At 35.7% G+C, this 26,699-nt stretch overlaps 1 protein-coding gene across 6 annotated transcripts in view; it reads left to right on the plus strand.

Annotated features, from left to right (window-relative positions):
- The window catches only part of CEP112 (centrosomal protein 112), a 204,123-nt gene that overhangs the window by 739 nt on the left and 176,685 nt on the right, over nucleotides 1-26,699 (plus strand). For 2 of the 6 annotated variants that reach the window (XR_010073347.1, XM_063352596.1), the window contains exons 2-9: nucleotides 362-482; nucleotides 1,451-1,641; nucleotides 2,350-2,516; nucleotides 3,120-3,158; nucleotides 9,255-9,351; nucleotides 11,838-11,912; nucleotides 21,068-21,115; nucleotides 21,253-21,330. Coding sequence is in view for 5 of the 6 variants with exons in the window: in XM_063352596.1 (XP_063208666.1) it covers nucleotides 383-482; nucleotides 1,451-1,641; nucleotides 2,350-2,516; nucleotides 3,120-3,158; nucleotides 9,255-9,351; nucleotides 11,838-11,912; nucleotides 21,068-21,115; nucleotides 21,253-21,330 (795 nt within the window). In the remaining variant the exon portion in view is untranslated. The remainder of the gene's footprint in view (nucleotides 1-361; nucleotides 483-1,450; nucleotides 1,642-2,349; nucleotides 2,517-3,119; nucleotides 3,159-9,254; nucleotides 9,352-11,837; nucleotides 11,913-21,067; nucleotides 21,116-21,252; nucleotides 21,331-26,699) is intronic. The other 4 variants (XM_063352600.1, XM_063352598.1, XM_063352597.1 and 1 more) reach the window with 4 other exon arrangements.

A 26,699-nucleotide genomic window follows, 5' to 3' on the forward strand; every position in this document is an offset into this window, starting at 1 on the left:
ACTAATTCTAAGGAATAGAAACTTATGAATGTGGCTATGACAAATTCATTTCGGTGTTTTATATGTGCGGCTATGACAAAAATGCCTTTATGTGTTTTATACAAATTGTGTGTAATTGAATATCTTTTTGTGTGGTTGACTATTCATTTTCAAATCTGCACAAACACGTTCTTGTAGATTATGTTGAATATCTGTGGTTTGCAAAGAAACACTCTTATTTTTGTGTTTATTTGAACATAGCAAAATATTTAGTTTATTTTCTGTATAGCTCCAAAGCATGTCTTTGCATGGCCTAAGATGAACAGAGACTAATGTATAGTGGTATTTGATCTTTTCTACTTCAATGTGAATAATTTTGCAGGTTACTTTGTGTTCTTTCAAAATGGATGGTGAAGAGGAAATATGGGAAAAACTAGATGCAGAATTTGATCACTGTGTTGTGGATATGAAGCCTTATGTTCTAAAACTACAGCATAGGTCAGGTAAATATGGTAAAACTTACATATTGAGAAATGCTAATAACAAAATTCTAGGTTACTGATAACAATTATGTGTACTTCTGTCACTTTCTTTAACCAGACCCATAATGTCTGATGTAACAAGGCACTGTTTTGAGGGGGGGTTTTACACAACTTCTAAAGTTGGACTTTTAGGTACCTATTGCTGTTGTTTGAGCTTATCTGTCTTATCTTGGTGATGTAAATGTGCTTTTCCATAAATACATTAATGTTTCTATTTAAAAAAAGCTAATTCAGTAGAAATGAAAAGCTTCTAAATGGCATTTGTTTTGAGATTGTGCTTACAAAACTGCAAATGTTTTGTAGAGATAAGGTTTTTAAAATTCGGCTTAGGAACGAGCAGTAATATAAACAGCAATTAATAAATGATATTTTATAAAGATTAGAACAAACTGGTTATTATTAAGGGCATAAACCCTACAAATTAAGACCTTGCTTGTAAACATTTAATCAAATGAATAATTTCATCATCTGGTAGCAAAGCTTGTGTAAATAGAGATTTTTTTTTTTTAAATTAACGAAGATTTATTGTGTGTTTAAAATATTAACACTTATGCAATATGCATGTTGTAGTTAACGGCAGCTCTTGCAGTGAGTTCAGAACTTCTGGTGACTTCTGTGTTCTGTACTTAGAGATTGATTCCAAACATGCTATTTCTAGAAGTCATGTAAACTTCTGTTAAGCATGAATTTATAGAAAACATTTCCGGATGATGTAAATTTGAACTATTGTTAAATACTTACTTTTAATCAAAGTATTTAAGCATTTTTTTCCTTGGGTTTGGTCATTTGGGGTTTTTTGTTTGTTTTGCTTTAAACTTTTGGATAGAAAGGAAACATCTACAAAATCGGTGACCAGTGATGGCTTCTGTTTTTTTGGTGTTTGATTTGCTCTGAATATGTATGGTGATTACATATATCTATATTTTTAGAACGACAAAGATGTGCGCTGTGGATTAAAAAACTATGCGAACCCTCAGGAGCAGGCACAGGAATAGTGGGAAGGAAGAATCGGAACCTATATGCAAAACTTTTGCTCCACATGCTAAAGCGAGGTGTGCTGGAAGGTCCTTTTACACATAAACCAGAAGCAGGAATACTGAAAACTTTACCTTCATACATGGTGGGTGTAACTTCACGTGAATGTGAAAAACAATTCTGAATGAGTTGAGTGGAATTCCATGTGGTAAATACAGGCATTTATGTTGCATATCTTGTAATTGGTGTTGGAAAAATCTTTCAGTGTGCAAAACCTCTTGAGACCTGTTTCTTCTTCAAAATTTGTGATTAAGACGATTTACAAAAATAGGTGTTCTTAAGGAACAGAAGGATAACTTCTGTCTAATTCTTTGAAAATACATAATAAAGGACTCTTGAGGTTATGTTTTGCCTTAATCAGCAGATAGTTCTTGTGAAAGGAAAAATGTGCTTAAATGAGGTGACTGTAGTAGTCTGAGGTGACTATAGTAGTCTTTCTATGAAAGAAAAGATAACGGTATTTCACGTAAGTGGTGTTAAGCTTGCAGTTTGTTTTCTGAAGACCTAAATATACTGTGTCAATCACTGGTATCAACTTTAGTGAGATAACAGTCCTAACTTACGCTAAAATTTCCCATAGTTAGAGAAGTAAAGTACTGGAAAACATTTACCTCATTTCCTGTTGTACTAATTTCCGTGGGTTGGGGAGGTAATATTTGTACATCTCATTGACTTCATTGGAAAAAGAGTTTTTATACTGCAGATATCCCTGCAAGAAATGACATTAACAGTGTAAAGTATATATTTATGTAAATATGTTCTAGTGTTGATTTTGCATTTATTTTAATTATAGTCAATTTATTTTGATGAACCAAATTCTACAAGAGTTCGGAGCAGTAGCCCAGACTGCTTACCTGACTGGGTAATGGGAGAACTAGGGAACGGTGAATCTAAGCATGAGGAATCATGGAAGGTATCTTCTAAAGAGGAATCATCTTCAGCAACACCACTTACGTATGGGTAAGATTTCTGTATTTATTTTATTTGGTATTTGATTTATATTTAATGGATGTTGGATTGGATAAGCTCTGTCTGTATGTTTGAATTTGTATGTATGAATTTATTACTCTCATGGACTCACTTGAATACAGCATTTGTACTTCATATACAGAAACTGTGGTAATAGCTACTAACTTAATGATAACTTTTGTACTTTTCTGTCATTACACTCCTCCATTACGTCTTCTTCTCTGGCTTCTGTAAGTCTTCTTCCATGTCTCATAGCTCTATTACCTTTTGTCTTGTTCTCCTTCCCTTTCAGTTACAGACACTTAGCACAGAAAATCAATAGGTCAAACCAATAGTTTGAGAAGTGTAGCAGCAACTGAAGAGAGGGCTTTGTAGTGATTTGTACTGGTGATAGCCATGGGGTACTCATGACTTGCATGAAGAGCCTGTTTGCTAATGAAGAAATAATAACTTTTTTGCGCCATTCTGGTCTCCATCTTAACACTCTATAGACTTGGTAACATCCTCTGTAGACTTCAAATGTAGATAATAGCTATTGTTCTGACGCTCTTAAATATCTGTCAAATAAGCTGGTACTCTGGTTATGTTTTTCAGACCTCAGATATTATGGTGGCAAAGCACGGTGGTCACAAGGCAAGAGGCAGAATTCATACAAAATTCATACAAAAACTGGGAGAGGGAAGCACAGACAAGTGTGGACAGGCAGTAAGGAAGAAGTGATGTGGTAAAAGGCTGTATAGATGCAGAAGAGTCTCGGGCCAAATTTTTCTTAAAATAGATCAAAACAGTTGCTGTCCCTTTGGAGTTCTTGTACAGTCCTATTTTCTGCATGCTGATGTATGGAAACTGGAAAGTGGTATTAAGTAATAAAGCCGAGGTGGATTAATCTTCACTATTTCTATACAGTTCAAAATAAAAGGAATGTACAGTAAGCAAGTGATAAAAATGTGGGGAGAGTAAACGTATAATATTTAAAAAAAAAAATAGTCCAAGGTCATAATGCTGAAAGGAGCTTTTATATAAAATAGTTTTTAATGGCTTTTTTCTATAGAGAATAGAAATATAAACCAGCATACAGATGGTAGATTTACAGGATGTTCTATCATTGTTGCTCACAGATGTTTTAGAGGGATCAGAATGGTGGCTTCCTGCAGCTAAGGAAATTTTGCTCTTCTGTGACAAAGGAAGAAAAGTTAGATGCGCACAAAGAAAGAGGGATTTGATCCATCTTCTTGCGAGCATGTTAGTTCTTATTAAACACTTATCTGTTCGTCTTGTGTTTCGTCATGGCTTCTTCATGAAATAGCAAGATTTCTTCACGTTTCCTGCAAGCTTCATGGATCTTGGATTACAGAAGGTCAGACCAGACCAGCTGTACTTGTTTAAACTCAGGAGGCTAAAAATCAGAGCTGGTGCCTGTGGGATACCCTGCCATGTTGTTTTGTTCTCCCGTGTGGGGAGAGTTGTTTGCAATGACTCCATCCTTGTCTGAACAATCTCTCTCCGAATTTGGTTTAAAATGTTTTGATTTATATCATGCTGTCTACTACAAATACATGTGCTTTGTTGGTGACTAGCATCCCCTGTGCCTAGATCCTGCATGTTTGTCATTAGGATAACGCAAAAAATCCAGTTTTGCTTATTTGCAGCAGAATTCTGAGTATGTAGCTGTACCTTGTTATGGCAATCCATCAGACAGTCTCTTTTTGTAGCTTTGCAAGAGCCAGTAAGATTAAGCTGCATCCTTAGTTCCAATCAGCTGGGTATAGAGTGGTTTACAAAGCAGGTAAAGGGATGAAATGTATCAGGTTATTAAGGCTTGTTTTCCTTTTGGCTTAGAAAAATGTTCCTGCAGTACTGAAAGTGTGCCAAGCTGGTCAGTGAACACTGTTGAAAATTATAGGCTTTTTTCCTGTCCTATTATTTGCGAATTTTAGGTAAATTTTAGCTTAATCTGTGTTCTGCTCTTAAATGTTTACTTTCTTTCTAGTTTTTCTTATGCAGTGCAACTTTGCACTGATTATCAAGATCTGTGTTCCTTTTTTTTTTTTTAATGTGGTTGTGTTTCAGTCATGGATGGAATTGCCTCTTGTTTGCTCATTTTGAAGTTTAGTTAATGTTTAAACTCTCTGAAATCCTTGGTGAAAAAAGCGCTCTTAGAGGAAGGGCATGAATATTATTCAAAACTCAGGCTCTGTGCAGGAGCTTTACTTCTATATGAAACTTCTGGTTTGGTTTCATTGTGTTATAAATATGCTCTCAGGTTTTGTTTCAGAAGTCTAATGCCTTTTTTATGTGTTCACTTATATTTTTCATAAGTGGCCATCATTAGCTGTGTGTTTTTTGTTTTTTTTTTGTTTTTTTTTTTTTAGGAACACTAACGTTTATGTTGTATATCACAGTGTCGAGTCTTGCATTTTAAAATTTTTCAGCTGTGATTGGATAGATGACAGATAGGTACTCTTGCAAGTTACATCACGTTGATATTGAGTATCCTAAAACTTTTCCTCTTATGTATCCATTAACTACATGTAATTCTAATACTGATTTACAAAGTTGCTCTTAGGACTGATGCATCTCCTCTTTCCAAGTCCTACAGTGTTAAAAGTTAGGGATCTTCTGGTTGCGTACACTCAAGTGATCTGATATGAGCCTGTTGTTTTGATAGCAGACTTAAGGAACAAAGGTGGTGAACGGAGAAATTGCGAGCTGCGTTACCATATTACTGCTTTAGGCTCAGTGATACAAAGAACCATTAAGAAGAGCTGTCCAAATACCCTAAATTAAAAAAATTAAGTTTGACCTTATAAAAACAAGGAATATATTATGCTTTAGAAATGCTTTTTTGTGACTTCAGCTAAATCTGTGTTAGATAGCGTTGTGCCATGTCAAGGTACTCAGCATGGATCTGATCAGGTTGTCTTGGTTGCTTGGAGTAGCACCATCATGGTAAAGTATCACTCTGGGTATTAGAAGAAATAAAGGAATATCAGCGCAACTCTCAACTATTAGGCCCAATCTAGCATATTGACATCTCTACGAGGCCATATTTGTGGCACAAAAATATACTTAATTCCTCTGAATTCCTTGTACTGTCAGTTGGGGAGTTATTTGAGTGTGATGTGGCAGCATACTCCTCCCTCTGCATCCAACTGGTGCTTGTCCCTGTTTGAGGAAGGCTGAGGTACAGTTCCGCCTGCTCCCTCCCTTGTATTCTTTGCCATTTTTTCCTCTCTTGGTTACCTGAATTATAGTAGAACATTGGAAATCTGACCCCATTTCCCATTCAGTGTCTGAACCTAAGATTTAGCTTGGTCTGGCAAAGTTCCCTAAAACGTGGGTGGGGTAGTGAAGCTTTATTTAATTCATTTTTTTGTCCTGTGAGACTGTAGCAATGCCTACATTGGTGATCAACAGATGGCTCCCAAGGCTCTGGTGAGTTCTCTGGAGTCCCGTATTGCATATTATCTCATGCCAAGAGAAGCAAGTAAATGTGATGGAATAAGTTACTGGTTTAATGAAATCTGGAAGTGAAACTCAGCTGTATGGGCACGGCTCTGCTAATGGGGACTCATACCAAGAATAGAGTTGTGTCTAAGGAAATATGAATTTATATGTTGGCAATTAGAAGTTTTGATAGCTCTGAAGATTGCAAAAATAAATCTTCATAGCAGTGTGAAACTTCTGTTAACTGTGTGAGTTACGCAGGAAGACATACTGATGGTAAATGTTCGGCTGTTATGCTTTGTACAAATAGCTTATTTAATACTTATTTACATGTGTCTATATTAAGATGTTAGCTATACTCAACATATAGATCCTGTCTTTCTTTGTATTTACATTTTTGAATGAGCTGTCAGTGCAAGTAAAGATGTAAAGTATTAAAAAATTTCTGAAATCTGCAGTTTGTAGAGAGCGCCAGCAGATGGTGATCTTGTTACATTATACTTCCCCCTCTCCTCAGAACGTGCATTAGGAAACCTGCACCCATAGGCATGCAATATATGTAGTTGGATGAAAATTTTGCATTCCAACCGTGACTCAATGCTTACAGATAGACTACAACATTTTCTCAGGGTAAAATAGATAATATCAGTGAGAAATGTTTGAATATTTTTTGATGTTTATTTATCTCAAGATTCACTCCTTTAAAAGAAGCAAACAAATGGGGAAGTCTCTTTCACAGTTATTTTTATCTTGCAATACACATACTTCTATGTATGAAGATTTTGGCTTTTCTATAAGAAGTTGTTTGGCTAAATAAAAAGTAGATAGACAAATCTTACTTGCAAACTAGGGTGTAAATGATTAAGACCAAGCCAACTGGTGCTCGAAAGGTGCATCTTTTATTTTAAAACGTAAAAAAATTGGTTTTAGGAATGTATAGTTTGGTTTGAACAGAAACCCGGTCTTTCTGACCCTGTAGGAAAATTCTACTCTATGTTTATAGATTATGATGCCTGAAAAACGTTCTTGAAGATTAGTGTGTAGCTGTGCTGCACCAGAAGGAACCAGTGAGTTTCCCTTACTTTGTTCCTAATAGGAAATTATTTACTAATGTCCTTTATTAGCAGCAAATTGCTTCCTTCTCCCATGCTAACTCACTATTTTGGCTGAAGCAGGAGGTCACAGGGCTGGCATCAAGACTGTGACCATTCTCCACTCACCTGCCATGGGAGGACAAAGAAATAATCTTGTGATTTCTGGAGCCTGACTTATATTAGCAGAAGGCTGGAAAAGGGCGTGAATGGGTAGCATATGCTTGATATGAGCAAAATTGTGGTCCATCCTTAACAGTCTTTTCAAATTCTATTTGTAGGATCAAGTAAAGCAACTTCATTTTCAGTTTCTCTTCAAAATAGCAAAGGTAGAACTATGAATATATCTAGACTTTTTTTTCCCCATTTTGTCAATTTAAAAATATTACTGGTAACTTGGGTTTGAAAATTTATTGATATTCCTTAATATCTTAAGGAAAGGGGCATGAATTCTGTTTTCTCTCACTTTAAACAGTGGGAACTTTATTGAGATATTAGGTAACCTAAGTATTGTTCAGAAAAGAAGCCTGATAAAAGTGCAGATTTACTGACAGGCAAAGATTTGTCTCCTTTTAATGAAAGATAATAATGAAAGTGTCAAATGAAATCTTGGTAAGAAATGTGTGATTTGGAATGTAGAGACACTCATTGTACTATTATATTTCTTTTGATCTTTTTTACCTCTAAGACTTTGCTTATCTAAACTATTTACTGCTTTGTAATTGTTATTTTGTGTCCATGTATGTTGTTGGTATTTATTGGGGCTGGAAGGGAAGGTATGCTCCCAGTTGTTATTTTTCACTGTTCCCTGCTGTTTTGGTGAAAGTTGGGGCGGTGTGCTTCATGAAAACTTTCTCTGTGTTTGCCTTCCTAGAAGTGACTAGTTTACATTGTACATCCAACAGTTGTCTTTCTGCTCATAAACACTTAATTTGTCTCAGTGTCTTTTTGGCATAACCTCCTGTCTAATTTGCTGCCGGATGGAAAGAATGAAAAGTATTTTAATGGTCTGACTTGATTTTAATAGAATATAGCCAGTCATAGGAAGGTGAATGGACTAATAAGAGCTTTTAGTTACTTTAATACGTGTGGATTTGACATTGGAGTATATACTGAAGGGTGTTTTGCCACTGTTTTGGATCTCTTGCTGTTTCAACCTATCTAATAAACTTTTATAATTTTTATTTTATTTTATTTTGTTCCAGGCTATTCTTTTCTTTCACTGCTCTGCAGTTGAGAAAGGTCTGTTGACCAGGTGCATCAGTGACGGTTATCTTCACCGATCTGCTACTCTTAATTTCCTTTTGTTCAAATGCTTTATATATGACAAAAGGTTGTCCAAAAAAAATCCCTGTCCACTTTTTTTCTCTACTGGGCAGAGTACTTGTTCGTGCTGTACTTGTATCCTGTCTTAGTCACACAATCATTTATGTTGGAAAAGACCTTCAAGATACTTCGAGTCCAACAGTCTTGTGGGCCTTTCTTTACCATCCCCCCATATATATCACTTTGGTCCATAAAACAGAGCAGAAATGAAATGCAACTAATACAGTCTTTATGACTTGTTTCTTTGACATGTTACTCTCCACCCTGGCCTTTCTGTTATGCTTTTCTATTGAGCTGTGTGTGTAGTTCTTGCCTTTGTCTTAACGTTTGTATGTTATATGAAGATACACCTTGAGCTAACCTCATATTTTTTCGGTCTTCCCAAAGTCTTCTCCCCTATGGTGTTGCCAACTATCACCTTCATTCCTTTTTCTTTGCTGAGTTGCTGGACTTTATCCTATGCTGTCTCATATGTTGAGTAATTTTGTTTCAAAAACGGTCTCATAGATCAGCCTTCTCAGTTAACTTAGATTTATTCTAAAATCTGTGGGGATATGTTAGGTCACGTAGCAACCGAGAAATGCGAAGAACGCCTTTTAATATATTTCTGGTGTATTTGTTGGTGTGGGGTTTTTTTGGCTGTTGTTTTTTTTAATTGAATGCTTAAGGCTTTTGTTTGCCTTTAACATGCTTTTAATAAGAAATTTTTCTTTTTTTATTCTACTATTTTTGATCCTTACATCTTGACAATTATTTTCTCTTACATATTTTAAAAGATTTTGTTTTAAGATTAACATCCTTTGTGTGCCACAAGTTGTTGAAAATGAATTCTTCTCTTTCTGCTTACTCTTTTTGTTAATAACAGGGAAAGATTCAAGTACAGTGAGAAGCCAGCATCAAGATCACATTCTATGAGTCCTCCTCACCGGATGGGTGAAGATAACCTAGCCACACCACTGTCTGTAAGATGCTTCTCCTTTTTGTCATAAAACTTACTCTAGTTTCAATGAATTGTTTTTGTATATCCCTGTAAAGCTGTTATTTCTAATTGCGTGAGTCATGATCCCTGCGTACAAGTGCAGACATTTGGGAAGGAGTGATAGGAAGGACTAAAGCTCATGAAAATCTGCCCTCTGCAAGTGCAGGGGAAAAGAATTTATTGTAGGATGCTCTCAATTCAGCCTAATGGTTGACCTCTGTTTAGTGTAGTATGTTTAATGTCTGCTGCATTGCTTTCCCTAGGCTTGGCAAACTGACTGTATTGACATCATCTTGTATTTTGCAATAGTAGATTAAAGAAAGCTGCATAGATCTCTCTGGCTCTGTTTAACGATGGTTGACCTCTGGAAGAGTGAATTTTGGACAGTTTGTTTTATGAAGCTTTCCACAACTAGCGTTATGGCTGAGGGAAGGACACTAAACAGACTTTATGTAAAACCCTTTTAGTCCAAAATATTTAATGATATTGTATGTATTATTGCAAACATTTAAACTGAAAATTACCCCTGACAAATTTATGTTATACAACAAGTTTGCTGTTGTCCTTCATGAATGTGTTCTGTAGCCTTGTAGTGTCCAGTCTTTACTAGTAGAGAGGTCTCTCTCCTGTGGTTCCCTCACCATAGCCAGTGCATCGGTAATAGCTCTCATTCCTCCAGGAACCGCTGAATTTGCTGTATGTACGTTGTCAGTCTGTCCGTGCTTATTTTTTGATTGTATCAGAGGAACAGTTTAGAAAGATTGCAGCTGGAAGTGGGCTGTTGACACCTGAGCAATTCACATGGACTGTTCTTACTCTTCTTTACTGGGCACAATTAAGAACTTATGAGGACATGAAGTGCTAGTGGGGTAAACTGGAAGCTTGATTTCTGGGGAAGTTTTGCATTCTGCTGTGCATTTGGAGTAGAGGACTGTCAAGGGGGATGCTTTATCATGGCAGGCTACAAATGATCTTGGGTGAAAATTGAATGCCTCTGCTCTAGACTCTGGTTGGCATGAATGTACTTATAATGTGTGTGTTGATTGTATATATACAAATGTAACTTTTTTAAAAATACCATAACTAAAAATAAAAACAGATGCTGGATTTACTAAATTTCTCCGTATTGATTTCCTGTTTGTTTTACTTGACTTAAAGAAATATTTCTTATGGAACAGTTATTGTAAAGAAAAGGATTTCCTTCAGTTGAAATCTGGATTTGGGGCTTTAAAGTTTTTTGAGTTTATGTTGTTTTATTTTTTTGTTGGTTTGGCTTTTTTTTTTTTTCTGTTCCTGGCTCTGCCACAGGCTTCCAGGGCAATGTTAGATAAATCACTGCACTTCATTGTTCTTCAGCTCCATATACTGGATTCTACTGTGATTACAGCTTTAAAAGGGCCTTTAAGTGAAATAATCCTCTCTTGCTCTGCCAAACAGTTTGATGAACATTTGGCTGGCTGGAACAAATAGTATCTTGTTCTGTTGTCAGTGACGCACAGATGTTCTGGCATAATTCAGGCCCAGGTAGGGGAACAGGGAGTCTTTTAAGAAACATTAAGAACTGCCTCAACCAAGTGTTGATTAACTGAAGTCAAAGCTTCATTCACTGTATGCTCATAATGAATGAACAGATTTAAAGAAGAGGTGCTTGCATGCCAATACACAAACCTCTTGCTAACAAAACGTAATGAGACAAAGTAATTCATGCTTCAGTGTTCTGTTTTTTTTGAATAGTATTGTATCTCAGTTAAGGAAAATTTTCTGTACCAGCTCCCCTATTTGATACACTTAATACAATCAGTAGTTACTGTTGTCCTACAGGAATAACTTTCTTCTGAAAGACACAGCCTTGACCAACAATAACTACGCTCCTTGCTGAATGTTGGAAATTCTTTTTGCAAGGAGGACCCCTAGCCTTGAGCTGGGCAGCAGCTACTCTGTCCTCTGCTTTTGCAGCTCTGTCCATTATAACTATCACTGCCTTGCTGTCGTTTCGTTTAAGGTTTGGTTTTTGTGTTTTGTGGTTGGTGGTTTTTTTTTGTTTTTTTTTGTTTTTTTTCTTTAATTTGGGGTCTGATCAAGTGAGCTCTGAATTCTGGATTAGCCCCACGAATGTACTGTGGAGACGGCTCATTTCTAGAATAAATATGTTGCCTGAAGAATATATATATTTTTTTTTTGTTTGTTTAGTAAACTCGCCCTTTGTAAAGCAGGCTGTTGCTTTGGAAATAAGTGAAATAAAGAACATTAGAGTGAGTGAGGAGGCAGGCTAATTTATCCTCTGAATTCCTTTCTTAGCACAGTATCCTACAAATAGCTGAGCTATTTAGACTAAAGCTGTCAGAGGTATCGTGACGCTATTAGGAACTGCAGTGTAGGCATGGCCAAGCCTAATGAGAAGCTTTTTTTATTTTAGGCTATGTATTTGCCAGCTCTTCTGATATTTTGTTTGACTTTTTTATGTTCCAGGACCACCATCATAAAAAAACCATTTCTTTGGATGACAGTGACCTTGAAGCACGTCTCAATAGTTGGAATCTTGGGGTAAAAAAACCAGAATATATTATTTATTTATTGACCTGAATTGAAAAGTCCTTAGCAATGGAGTCTGCATCTCTGAATTTAGTCAACAAAACTTTCTGTAGGAATCAGTCTTTTAGAAATGAAATGGTAAAGCTTGGAAAGGTTAATTGTGAATACATGCCATGTTGAGAAGAAAACATTAAACACGCCTCATTTTATAACAATAATAATCTTACTGTATTTAATGTAGTTACTGATAAATCAAGCAAGATAATAATACCTGCTGGTCAAAACCAAATGTCTTGGGTAGAAATTCAAGCTATATATTGGTTTCTTGATAGCAGTATTTTGAAGTTATGCTTGTATAAATGAAAGAAGACTTTGGCTTTCTGTTTTGTGTTTTTTTTTTTTTTTTAAGGAATACAGAGTTTGACAGCCATTAATACAACTCAACAATTTATTTTCCAGACTTTGCTTCCTTTTGGAAGTGTTCAAGAGGCTTTTCAGTGTGTTTAACTTCTTTCCTATCCTTTTAATAATTAGATCTTTAGACCAGCTCTATGGCTCTTCCTCATAGGAAGAATAGCATGTCTTTGCAAATTTACTTTGCTGAGGAAAGAATCTGCCTTTGTGGAAGCTTCTGCAGTACTTTGGCCTATGTCCTTGTGCAGCCGTGGCTTTAGAATCTGTTTGTGAATGCGGCACTTTTGCTACAATGCTGAGATTTGTCCTGACTGTGATATATCAAAACTAAGGTATCTGAAAGAGAATCTGCTGTGGGGATGGAATAACGAGGAGTTCTTTCTCGCACAGCTCAACAACTTCATCACTAGTATTTATTGGATCTCAGCAAAAATGTAGAAGATATTTTCCCAAAGCTTTCCATGTTTACAACTAGGAGGACTTTAATCTGTATTGAATTTTTTTTTTTAGACTCTAAACCACTGTTGAAAACACTTCTGTAAAATCAAATCTATTTTCAAACTATCATAGTTTCTTAGGATTTGAACATATCCTCTATATTTTTGTGCTGGTGTAGCACAAGAGGTAAATACAGTGAGGCAGTGAATATATTTTTGTAAGGACAGGTGAAAAAATTGCTAGCTAAGATCAATGCAAATCTGTGTTAATCTTTTCTGATGTTTGCATGAAAAAATTTAATATGCGGGGCTTGATTTATGTGTTGTTCCTGAGCAGTTAATCAAATATTTTGGACGTAGATGTATTAGATGAATTTAAATTTTATTTTAATATAAGACTACTGTTACATAAGGCTTTATTCCCTTGGTTTTATTATTAGTCCATGATAATTCTAAGGTCCTAGTGAAGTTCCTTCTCTCTGTAGCTATATTTTGATGTATTTTTTCTGTTGTGTTCTGTCTCTTCTTATACCCTTTCCCCTGTACCGTCAAATCTTTAACCTATTTGATTAGGATTAATATAACCATTTAATTTTATTAAGATGAGCTTTTATTTCAATAAAGAGTTTTTCTTTTTTTTTTTCTTTCACATTTTCTGCTTATTCTCACATGTTGAGAGCTCACTCAGTTGTATTTGGGAGAAGAGGGCAGCTGAAGTTAGGAGGGATAAGAGCTGGTTTCTAATGAACTACTTCAGCATTGTTTTTTCGAAAATAGTGTCACGTATTTTCATGTTGTCAATTTACTCAGTTACCAAATAATCTTTATTCTTCTTACACTAGTGTCAACCCAGAGGGATATGACAGCATTTAAAAATCTTGGCTGTTACACTCAATGTTTTGCTAAGTTCTCTTCAGTAAAAACAAATGATAAAAGAGAATGTTAACTTTTTTGTGTCCTCCTTGGTGCTTCTCTTGCTGTTTTGGTGCCTGTCACCATTCTAAATGCAAATTGCTTTCTTGCTTTACTTCTGAAAGAGAAGAAAGTCTTGACCTTGAAACAGTCCAGGAGCTGCCTGACTTCTTTCTCCAAACTGAAGGTGGAGATTAGTGAAAATAGTAGTCTGGGGGCATGGTATTGCTCCTTGGAGCTCCTTGTCTTAGAGTCATACAAAACCAATTTCTAGCACTTCTAGACTTGGACGAATAAGTGGGGAGAGTGGATCTCTGGGAAACTTTTCAAAAGCAGTCAGCTCCAATTTGCGAAAGCGCTATGCAGGTGTCTGAAAGAAATGTGCAAGCAGTCACTTGCAGATTTTGGATATTTGGGTTGTATAAATACCTGGATTATATGAACAGATAGTTGTAATACCCTGAGCTTTTAAAGCTGCTTTAAGGGGGAAACTTGCTCATGGCCATTTTACAAATTGTTCCAATTGATGCTGACAAAGAATCTCTTTATATCCAGCATTTTTATATCAGTGTTGATCTGCCTGCTTGCTTATCTCTTTAATTTTATTTGTTTTTTATTTCTTTTTCTAATTGAAACTCCAGTTTGCAATCATGTTGTGTTGATAATGGATGGTTATTAAACTATGATGATCTTCCACTGATATGGAGCTCTCTTGGATAACAAATTGGCTACCGTGACACATAAATCAGTTTTTCAAGTCTCCTCTCCAGGGATGGTAATTAAACAAGTCACTAGTGAGAGACTTTGATTGCCTGATAAGACTTCTTGGGAGTTAACCTGACAAAAAGGATTTGAGGTTGTAAAAGAGAGGTCTGTAAGTGGTTGCTGTTGAACAGTGTTTCCCTGCTATGGATCACAGCCTCCAGTGGGTTCTTAAAGGGTCGGGAAGTTTTAAGTAGAGTTTCATACTTAAAGAAGACTATGTAATTCTAAAAAATGGAGGAAAAAAAAAAGCTTACTAAATGATAACAGCACTTCAGAATCTGGAAGGTTTGAGTGCAAGATGTGACTGCTATTGTTTGTAAGCATTTACATTGCCATAGAAACATCTAGCTGTCTTTTTAATTGCCAGCCACCTTTGCAGAACACTTGAGAAACTTAATTTACAAGCCATCCCTCCTCAGATACGGAAGACCCTTGACCCAGAAGAATACTTCAGTAGTGGGGGAAAGTTAGGAAAGGAAATATAGAATGGCTTTCACTTTGAACTGCCTAATACAAAGAACAGTTGTTTTGAAAAAGCTTTTCAAAATTTCCTTGGTGTTTTTGTTTTGTTTTACTTGTGTCATGGAATAAATGGTGAATCAGGGTTGCTAGTCTGGTAAAGAATGTCTGCTTCTGTACATTTTTCTTGCAATGATGGGGACAGAACTGATGCTGGGAATTTCAGACAAGTCCTTATACAAGGATTTTTCTCAGTAAGAATCCTTGAAATTTTGGGAAGCTATTCTTATTTCAAGCAAGTCTATATGGAGAATATGCTTTAATTTAAGAATCTGCAAATATTTAGATAGGTCCTCTATGTAGAGGTGAGAAAAGCATAGCATCTTCCAGCTGCGAGTTGCTGCTAAGCCTTCACTCTTTCAGTATAGGCTTGGCTGGATTTTGATGACCAATTATAAACTGTTAATTTATTTTTACCCTTATCTTTTGGGCTTCTACTTCTTTGATATATTCTAAATTCACTTTTCTTCAAAGGTCGTGTATTTTTAAGGTCACGTACGAAATGTATTTTCACTTCCTATGATATGCTTACATCAGTGGCTGAGATTTTATTATTATTATTATTAAGAGTATTGTGGAAAGTTTTGGGAAATAGTTCTGTGAATTCTCTACTAAGCAGAGGTCAAAGGTTAACAGACTGTAATAGGGAGGCTTTAGCTATTTGTTATTAGCAGTAATAACATTTTCTACATGAGAAGTAAGACTATTGCATTACTTTGCTAATATTGTTGCTTCTCATGAGTAATAAAAGAATTTTTCTACTTGCCTTGTAGCATTCCTGATTGTCTCTGTCAAACATTTTATTGTTCAAGTTCTTTAGATTCTAGTCATGCATCGGTAAATGTTTTTTAAAAAAAAAAGTTGAGTTTTAATTGTGATAAATTTGCCTTTCATATGTGGAGTACTATGAGCTATTTTAAAATATATTATGAAAATGTGTTTTTCTTAGCCCTTACTGACTCTTACCTAAACTGATGTGGGGCTACCCTTTATTAAGTGTTCATGACTCGAAGTTGCATTTGCGGTGTAGAAAAGAAGAAATGCTTTTGTATTGCTGTTTGAAGGGAAAAGTCTCAGCGCCAGAGTTTAGACAAATGCAAGTAATTTTTGTAAATGTTACTCTGAACTTTCTTTGTCATTCTTTAGTGATTTTAGAATATAATAAAACCCCCTCAGCTATCTTATTTTATGAACAGCTGTCAATAGACTTCTACAAGTTGTTGCAAATTTAGTACCCTTCGTAAACGGGACATCCTCACCTTCCCTTTAGTTATATCTCAAAAAATAATAAAATATTATGGAATATATGTAGTGTCAGGAAAAGAAGTTTGCTGGATAACAGAATTAAACTTGCATTTCGGTTTGTTGTTGTTTTTTCTCTTTCCCTCTTGTAGTTTTAAGCTTTTTAGATGGTAGTCAAACACAGTTTTTGGATAGAAAGTGTAAGTTATGTAAAGAAACAACAATGAATTAAAGCCCGCATATTCTTACCTGATCTGCCTATATGTATATTTTTCATGATGCTTCTGATATGGTTTCATTTGTCACTGAATTGTAGCTAATTTTAGGTGTGACAAAGCAACTCTTTTAAACATCCCAGGAAATTCAGCACTTTATTTTAGGTGGAAAGCATACAAAGAGATCGTACCCTGGGGAAACAGCAAAGGGTTTTTTAATCAGGGAGAGCATAATTTTTCATCATTGGAATTCAGCCAGGACAAGAATTAACTCTTTAGCTTTTACCAGAAGTGATGTGGGATCTTCCATACAAAGAACCTGGACATTCAGGTCCTGCCCGGAAGAATTTATCATGGGAAATGTTATTGCCTAATAAAGGTTTAAGAGGACTTAGACCAAAGAAATTCCGCAGTCAGTGGCTTGCATTCCGTTCTCCGTTCTTGGAGAAATTCCATATAACACAGGGTTAAAGTAGATGCAAGCATAGAGAGTTCTTGGGTGGCTACAGCAACAGTCTATGTTATGCCTGTTTTGTGTACTTGGCTCACATCTGCCTGTGTCTTTCCAGTCTAGTTAAGCTCAACCATTTCTGCACAAACCATTTGATTATCTTTTGTTTGGTTTCTTAGTCTGTCTGCTTACTATAAACATACCTACTGTATATGTTGTGGTGTTGGAGGGCAGCAATGCAGTAAAAACTTTCCCACAGTGAACTCCAAGTGGTGTTGTGACTTCAAAAAATAAATTCAACTTCCATGCTGACAAACAATCTTCATGTGCTTTAATGTCCTTCCACTAAGTCTGCAGAAGCAGCATTAAAGTGAACTTCCCTACAAATTATGATGTTAGATAAGAATGTCCTTACTCAAATTTCCTGAAGCGACTCAGCAGTTATTTCTGTAGGGAACATGCTGGCTGGCTGGGTTTGTTAGATTAAAGTAAGAACTTAGGGCAAGGTTCAGTTTAGTTGTTTACCATTTCAAAATCTTAAGTGTTCTTAACTCTTTCATGTGTGTTTTTTCCATCTTTGTTTTGAAAACAATCACATTTTGTCTTTGAAGAAGCTTAAGGGGGAATGTGTAACAAGCCTGCTGATCCAAATGTGATTTCTTTTTTCTTTTTAACTGAATCTTAATATATACAGCATACCTTCGGACTCTGGTACTGAACTGTAATAAGCTACAGTTCTGCATTGTTGAGCATGAGTGTACTTTGATAAACATCTTTCAAAGACCGAAAAGTGACTTCGGGAGGGGTGGAATGAAAGCAGAACGTTAACGTTGTCATTGCCGTGGTATTTACTGTGTCAAAAGAACAGAAGCTTTGGTGTAAGTTTCTGGCCCGTGACAGATCCAGGGCCTGTAGGCTGCTTTCAGCCTGAGGGGTGAAATGCAGTCGATGTCCTGAGGACGACCCTTGGGGAAGTACGGAGTGCTCACGCTTGGGCTTTTACTGCACTCCCCTTGCGTTTGGGGGAACCCGTTTCAGCTCGGTTTACTTCTGTCAGCACTTCACTATTGCTTGCATTGGTAGCTTTAAAATTGTATACTTCAGAAATGTTCGGTTTTGACCGCTTTATATAGAAATTAAAAATACTAAAGTTAAAAAATCATGGCAATTTACCTCAAACTCAGTTCTGGAATCTGTGTCTTTATACAGATATCTGCCGTATGTTTTTCAACTTAAGACAATTAAGTCTATTCTTATAAAGCAGATTATTTCTGTTAAGTAATGGGGATCTGATCATCCCAAGCCTTTAGAGGCTCCAAAGGTTTAGGAGGACTCAAGCACTAGAAGGTGACCGTGCCAGTCCTCGCAAATTGAAACCCGGTTTGTTGTCTGTTGGACCGCCTCATAGAACAGGAGAATCCAAAATCTTTTCTACAAAGAAATTCAAAATGCCATTTTTGTTAAGAAGTGGTATTTACAAATTAGAGTTCAATTCTAGTTCAAATAAAGATGTCTTTCATGATGACATTTATTTGGTTCATACTCTTAAAAAAGCATCTGATTTACTGTTCTTCTCATGGCAGTCCTTCAGTTTCATACATATGTATTTTGGTTTGTCTTTGACCTTTTGCTTATTATTTTTAAATTTGCATGTTTCTCATAAATACAAGCTTTTTTCTTTTTTGGGCATTCTTTATTGTGATATTCCCCCTTTAATGTGGTATAATTTTGAGAACAAGAAGTTTTGCAGAAGACCAGCATGAAAAGAATGAATGTTGAGACATTAAATGTTTACAGATCAGTTTAAGTGGATATAATCCACAACAAGTAACAAAGTGGGAACATTTAACTTCAAAGCACATATGGCTGCTGTTACAAAATCAAAAAATGCAAGACTTAGGCCATACAAAGTATTAGAGACACATTTTCCTTCTTTCTCATAAACAAGTGTGATATACCTTACCTTTTTATATTGGTTTTGAAATGAAGACTGTAAACAGCTTAATTTCATGGTCAGATAAAGTATTTGAATTAATTGTAAATATTTACAATAACTTTTAGCTTTAAAAAAGCACAAGTAAAGGGTGATTGTATGCATTTTGCATGAAAGCGCGCGCTTTTGGAGAATAATTAAGCCTTTGAAATTTGGTTCTGCTGCCTTACCCTCCGTGGGACTCCCCCAGGTTCTGGTGAAGGGGTTTGGCGTTACCTGCTGCCCAGGTTTCTGGGGGGACAGAGGAGGGACTTTGTGCCGGTGATGCGCAGGTGTGTGGGATGGATGCGGAAGCAGGCGAAATGAGCTAGAAGGAAGAGTAGAATTCTAGTAAAATGGGGTAATTTTGGATAGAGAATACTATTGCAGCTGCAAATGTGTAGGACAAGAAAAATACTCCTAAATTTTCCAAAATTTCGGAATTCCTGAAGTTCAGAATTTCTGTACTTTTTAGTTCTGTCTCTCTTGATTTTTATTTATTTTCTTTTTCCCCACTGTTACCTACCTTCTGTGGTTAACGCCCTGTGATGTTCTCACTCCTGAATTCCTCTCCTCACCAATCTCCTCTTCTGGGTCCAAAATTATTAATTTTTTTTGCAGTAGGTGCATATAAGATTCCTTTTTTGGAATTATTCACTAACTCTACTCATGTTTCTTGAATGCCAATCATTGTGGCATATTAAAAAAAAACCAAAACAACCAAAAACAAAACACCAAAAATCTTGGAAATAAAACCAACTCAGAAGCTTTACATGAAAGAAAATTTAACATATCTGTTTTAGTAAACTCATTGACAATAAAGAGAAATAGGTTATTTGTTAAATTATTGTTTTTATATACTTGCAGCTATGGTATTAAAATATGAAATAATACTATCCATTGAGATTGAATGTATGTGTTAAACCTGCTACTATCTACAACTATTTCTGAGTGAAATATGACAACTCTTCAACAGCATATAGAAAGCCTACATAACCTTTTAGGACAGGAAATGAATAATACTGTATCAAATTGAAATTTCAGAGGGATTAAGTCTCTTCTTCACCAATAAATTCAACACAAAAATATATTTAATAGTAGTGGAGAAAGTACAAGCATTTGATATATTTGCCATGCCTTATAGATCACTTTAATTTTTTGGGGGGGGGGTGGCGGGGAAGGAGTCTAAATATTGTAAGATGTGTATTGCAATTGCATTCGTATTCCAAATCTCACTGCCACATTTTACAAGATTATACCCTTGAAAGCTTTTCTTGGGTGTTAGGCATTCTCTGTGATGTGATGTTTGAGCCTCATCATCTGAGAAAATTAAGAAGATATAGTTGTCTGATAGAGGAAGTGGGTTGTGAACAATGTTTTGTATTCAGTTCTTAAAAATAGTGATTGAAAGAGCTGCTTTAATTATACAGTACTGTTAATGAATCATTTCCTTATGCTTTGTCTCTATGAGTTACATATGTGGATACAGTTTCGATGCACTCAACTCTAGTTTTTTTGAAACCACTAGATTAAAATCATTGTAATCTCTAAATTTATTCTAGCTTTACGCTGATTTTAATGAAAGTTTATCCAATATAGTTAGAAATCTTCTGTATAAGCTATGTACTTAGCTGCCTAAAGTCTTTTAAAACATGCATTGATGGAATTTATACAACCGTAAAAGTTTGGGTGAAAACAAGGGCAATTTTTGATCCATTTGCATTAGGAAACACTAAAACTTTAAAACTTGCCGAGTAGGTCATGTCCAATAAAATGATCTCTTATGAAGATTTTCTATTTCTAGAACTTGTAAAAGATAGTGTTATGTTATTGGACCTTTACATTCTGCTGAGTGTTTTTCTTAAGGATCATTGACATGTTGTAAAGGAGAAGGAATTACGCACAAGAAAACTAATTTGTTATTTCTAGGTTACAGCCATGGATCTAGAGACGGCATTGTTTTGATGATTTGCAGATAGAAAATCAAATTTTCTAGTGGAAAATAGTTCTTGAGCTGGTGTGTAAGTCTGAAGGCAGGCTTAAATCTGTTCTGTTGTGGTTCTTTTGAGTGATACAGTTGCCGTGTTAAGCGTACCCGTGCCGATAAGATTACCTCTCAAAGTACGCACCCAAAGTTGTCACTGCAAACTTTTTTGAATATTTAGAGATATTTCTTACTGTTTGTAAGAAATAATAAGACATTGCTGACATGATTACTTTTTCTCTAACTTGTTTTTCAGCTAGAAAATCCAAGATATTTGCGGGAAAAACCGATGCCAGTGTCTTTGGTAGGTATTTGTATGCCCTTGATATTTTATAAGGGCAAACAAACATGCTTAATATTTTTCGTTTCTGGTTAGGATTGATTTTACTTGGAATCACTGCTTTGAACTTAAGTTGTTTTGAACTTTTTCTCATTCAATAGATGACACCCAAAATTGGCCTAGGAAAAAGTACCACTTTTCGTGATGAACACGCAGTATTTCGAATGCATGAAAAAGAGGTAAGATTCTTTTTAGTCTTTTTAGGAAAAGAAAATTACACCCAAATTAGTAAATTAGGGCATTTCCTTTGGAAATTGGGTTTTCACAAAGCAGTTAGTTGTAGCAGAAAATCTCATGTAAGAGAATTTTCGCTGAAGTGACAGGGCTTTTCATGAAATACTTAATGTGTTTCACAATTATTTAGGGCATAACAAAGACTTTCTGAACACATTTACTGTTCCATTGAAGGAATTTTTAGTGTAGTTTGAATTCTAGGAATTTTCCAAACTATCTTTTAACAGAAGCAATGGAACCCTTGATTTAGTGAGGATTTTTGTTTACTTTCCATATACCTTTAGAAATCTGTAGGTCTAGACCTTATTTCTACTAGGACCTACATTATTTCTATCTTTGCCTCATCTAGCTCCAATCCTCTTTTATTCATGTGGGGTTTTGTATTATTTCTTTCAACATTGTTAATTGGTGAGATTACTGTCAAATCTTGCCTATCTAGTTCTCATACCATGTTATTTTGTTTTGAATGTGTACAAAAGTAAAGTTCTGTTGTCACTTTTTCCTTTTTCGTAGTTTAAGGAAGTTGTATGCCTGTGAGAGATATATATATCTATATATATATATAGATATATATTTTTGTCAAAAACTACTCGGTTTACTTAAAACATCAATCTTAAGATAAAACTCTAATGTACTATGTTTAGCACATTAGATATTTCAGATTCTTCTGAAACCATGGAAGCATTACATGGTTTTTTTGGAAAGTCAGTGAATCAAGGGTCTGGTGGACCAGACGTCAGGAAAGGAAATTCAACATGTATTAGGAGAACAATTAAAAAAAAAAAATAAAAATGCAACACTCTTCTCTCTTTGCCCTTCAAATTTCTCTTTTCAGCCATATGCTCTTGGGAAATCAAGGCATATGTACAGTTCCCTAGCTATCCACGTGTACTTAGACCTACCTAGGACTCCAAATATGTACGAGTTGGAAAGGAAGGGGCATCATCTGCAAAGCATGAAATTGTCCCTCCTCTTACGTGGTACCTTGTAAGGACACTTACTAGAACTGTCCTAAAGCTACTTGCAGAGAGAGTTCAGAAAACATCTTTATCTGAGATAGAGAGGAGGGTGAATTTGGTTTGTGGATACTTCTCTTGTTAATAAAGTAATGGCTATGAAAGTCTGCTTTATGTTGATAGCCGGCAGTCTAATTTGATGCTTGAACAAGCAGCCTGATATGGCGGTTGCACAATACATGTGCCTTTCACTTTCTCTGCTCTGGTCTAATATTGACTGTCCTTTTGTATTGATGATATGCAAACCACTGTTGCCTCAGAATGAGGCAAGGCGAGGTTTCGTAAGATGTGAAAATAGACAAAATAATAAAGAAATTGAAAGCACAATGGTGTCATTTAAATAATATTTTCAAATTAAATAAACAGGAATGCATGCCAAGTAGCTACATAAAATACTCAGCTAATACTTCGCTAGTTCAGTGGAAAAATCCTCTAAACCACACAGTAAAAATCCAGTACTTTTTGCTAATGTTACTTGACTGTGGGCTAGTTTAAACTGGAAAGGTTATAGACTGTGTTTCACAATCACCATGTGTGTGCTATTAAGTAGAAAACTTAAATGTGTTTTCATCTTATTTTGGTTGTGAAGCTTAATTAAGAATGAAGCCTTTTCATTTATAGAATGTAAATGTATTAACAGAAAAATAGTGCTGTACTAAAGAGTTTTGGTAAACCTTTAACTGTTTTCAACCTCTTTGTAGTATAACAGGAGAACATAAAATAGGATAACTGTGGTTTTTTGCTTTTAACCTTTAGACCTTTGTTCATAAACCATTCCTGCACCTGTTTTGACTCTGTAATGCTAAACACATGGCGAGTTTCAAGATAACCACATCACAGTTTTATGAAAATGCGAGTGTCATCAGGCAGTGGTTTTTAGTCATATTTTCCCCAAATACTTCTGACATGGATTAAACCATTTGGGAAACTGTCGTTACCGAAAAATTGTGGGTTCAAACAAGGAAGATGCAACAAAACAGGAATATATCAGTTTTCAGCAGTACAGCAAAAGAGAACAGATGGCATGACTGGCTTATCTTGATAAATAGGAAAAAGTGTCCCTTTGAACTTCACCTTCGGTCATCCCGAGTGCCACCCAACTCTCCATGGAGCAGAGGAGGGGGAAAGAAAAAGTTCTTTGTGATTTTTTTCAGAAAAACAGAACCAATACCACTGCAAGGGTTTGAAATTCTTCTGGAGTTAAAAAATGAATTTAGCAATGTTAAGAAAATATGATGTTTTGGCAACCTTTCTCAAACAACTGGTTTATCTGATGTTTCCTTTAAAGAAGTTTTGGTGTTTCTTTAAAGAAGATCTGTTTCTTAATTTTTCATTTTGTCAGTTTTAATTTTTGTTAGCACTTTTCGCAGTTTCCTTCTGTCTTAGTTCTGTAAGCAAAAATAGTTCTTTATCTAGACTCACAAAATGAACCCTAAACAAATCTGAGGCAAGAATATTGGAAATAATTTTCTCTTTTTATTCTTTTAAACTGAGACTTATAATTAACACCAGGAGTAAATTTGTACTCGGCTAGTACCAACTCTTAAATCATTTTTTCTGTTTAGGCAAACTGGCAAGCTTTGTGCAATAACTGTATTATGAAGCCTCATCTATCTGGGTTAACTGAGAACATCAAGCGTTTCCGATGTTTTTGTTGACTTTATCACTGTGTTCCTGTCTCTCTTCTGTTTTGAGTTTTGGAAATCCGTTGGTAAAGTCTTGGACGCTGGAGCAGGGGTGCTTTTCAGCCTCTTGTGTACTGAAGCAGCCCGGCAGAAACGTTTCTCCTGCCTACAGTCAGCTGGAGGAGTAGTTGGTGGTGTGCGACTGGAGGGAGGAGTAGTTCTGGGAAAAGCGATGGGTGAATTTTCAAGAGGATACAGAATACCTGCAGGATAATTTCTACCGATTTGTCATGTGGAATGAGGACCAAGGGAGAGAGGGAGTACCTGCCTAGGGAAAAGGAGAGATGAGCCGGGTGGTGAATGATAACTTAGATTGGAGAGAATGGGAAAAAGACATCTTTTTCTGCTGAAAATGCATTTTCATGGATTGAGGACTGGAAGTAAGATGAAAAGGAAGAAGTGGAGTTTTTCTATGTGTTCAAGAATTCTGTCTTTAAGATGAAGAACCTAGAATTAAGAATTTTTTTATTTAGAACCTTTATCTTTGTAATCTTTATTTATGTTTTTCTCTTTTTCCTGTGAATGAGGACTCCCATTTGTTGCACGACACAAGTTTAGTTTATAAAGATCATCAAGCCATGTGTATAATTTTTTTGCACTGAAAGTGTTGGGATTTGGTGATATATTAAGATAAAATCAACATGCTGCAGTGATGATGTTATAGTTAAATCTTGGTCTGGCTAAAAGTGTTCTGAATTTAAGGTGTTGAAAGCAGCAGATTTGCTGTGCTTCTCGCTTACCTGGCAAGAGATTATAACTTGGAATGGAGAGTTGCATAAGGGCTGAGAGAGAGATTTTCCCCAAAAGGGACCATGCATAGAATGTAGAGGAAAGAATGTAGGGAGGAAAGAAAGTTTTAGAATTTGAGGAGAGTGAATAAGACATGCTGGTGTTATCGTAGAAAAGAGGTGTTTTTTTAGGAGGAAAAAGAAAAAGAAAACTTGAAGATAAAAACATGTGTCCCTGCAGTTAGGAGGAGATGGTGATCAGTGAGCATTGTCCGTTTGGTTTTGATTTCTTCCTCTTAATTGTTCTGTTCTCTAGCAGAGTATTTAAATACATGAATCACGTTTCATGCATGCCAAATTAAAAGCAAAAAGTAAAACTAATATAGAGACAGTATCCTAAAAGAAGGACTCTTGTAATTAAACTGAGCTTTTACCAATGTACCATTAACATTATTGTACTTTTAGCTACATCATGGATTTGATATTTTTTCCTCATTGAAATAGATAATTTGTTCCTGTCTTCCAAGAATGGTAACAAAATATATCAGTATATTTCTCTTGTCTGTTATAATGAAATAAAAGTGTTTGTGTGCTCATGTATATGTATGTCTCTAGAGTTTAAATCTACTTGGCAGACGGATGCAGATACATGCGTGCATGGAATTGGGAGAGCTGAATATGGCTAAAGGAACCTACTTAAGCATGTAATGGTGCTGGTGGTCTTGTTTATGCTTTTTGAGCTGAGAGGTATCTATTAATAATAGGAGGAGAATGTTATTGATGGACTTTCTGAAAGCATTTGAGTTGCAAAGGCATCCATAGGTGGGCCCAAAGCTTGAATCTTACGATAACTGGAGTTTCGTGTGTTGGAATTTTTTTTTTCTGATCCTTCTGTTCTTTACTTCCACTTCTCTTTCTTCATTCTTCCCCTTCTTTTGTTGTCCTGTTCATCCAGAACTGTCCAAGTCAATGTCTGCTCATAAACGTCTTGCTGTTTTCCAAGGAGTAAAAATTGTTAAGGTTTTTAATTCTGGTGAATATTCTTGTTAAAATATGGGAATGCATGTTGAATTCTGTTAACAGAAGCATGGCCCATAAGAAAGGGCAAGAAAATGCAAAAAGGCAGATAAGACATAATTATTGCTTTCATCTTGATTTTTACTTTTCTGTAGCTTTTTTCTTGTGACAACTTGGCTCTGAAAATACTGTTTAATTCCCCTTAAAATTATTCCAAGAAATGTGTATTGCGACGTTGAAAATTCTCTGGTTCGTTTGAATTGTCTCCTTTATCCACAAACCCGGCGTCTATTTTGAATGCAGTGTCAGATTTATATTGAGAATTCAGTTGTAAACTGATTCTCACCACCCAGTAATCATTCTGAACAGTAATCTGTTAGTTCATGTTTAAAAACGCAGCAATCTTGACTTCTGTTAACATGATTCCTGGCTGATTAATGTCTTGTTCCTAAGAACATATGCAAGTTGTCCATTGTCTTCCGCATGAGGAAATCGCATCCTGTCTCCCTTTGATAACTCTTCAGAATGTAATGCAATAAAACCCAAACCTTATTTTATTGCTAGACTGGTGTGAGACATACAGCGTATGTCAGGATGAGACATGTTTTCATAAACTGACTTGTGATTTATAATTCCTAATACTAATTGGTCTGGTCATGGAGATATATACGTACGTCTACAGTTATTTATTTATTTTTTTTGCAATAGTTTGTGAACTATGTCTTTAATTATTGCACATATGGGCTGGAGACATTGAGAAAGATCAAAGAGGTAGGTTAGCAATTCAAACTAGTGTTTTAACCAGTAGAATGTCCAGATGGTTGCCAAGCAGCTGGGAATTAATCTTTTGGTGCATGATTAATCTCTA

This window comes from Chroicocephalus ridibundus, chromosome 14 (genome assembly GCF_963924245.1).
Source record: "Chroicocephalus ridibundus chromosome 14, bChrRid1.1, whole genome shotgun sequence".
In the NCBI taxonomy this organism is placed as follows: Eukaryota; Metazoa; Chordata; class Aves; order Charadriiformes; family Laridae; genus Chroicocephalus; species Chroicocephalus ridibundus.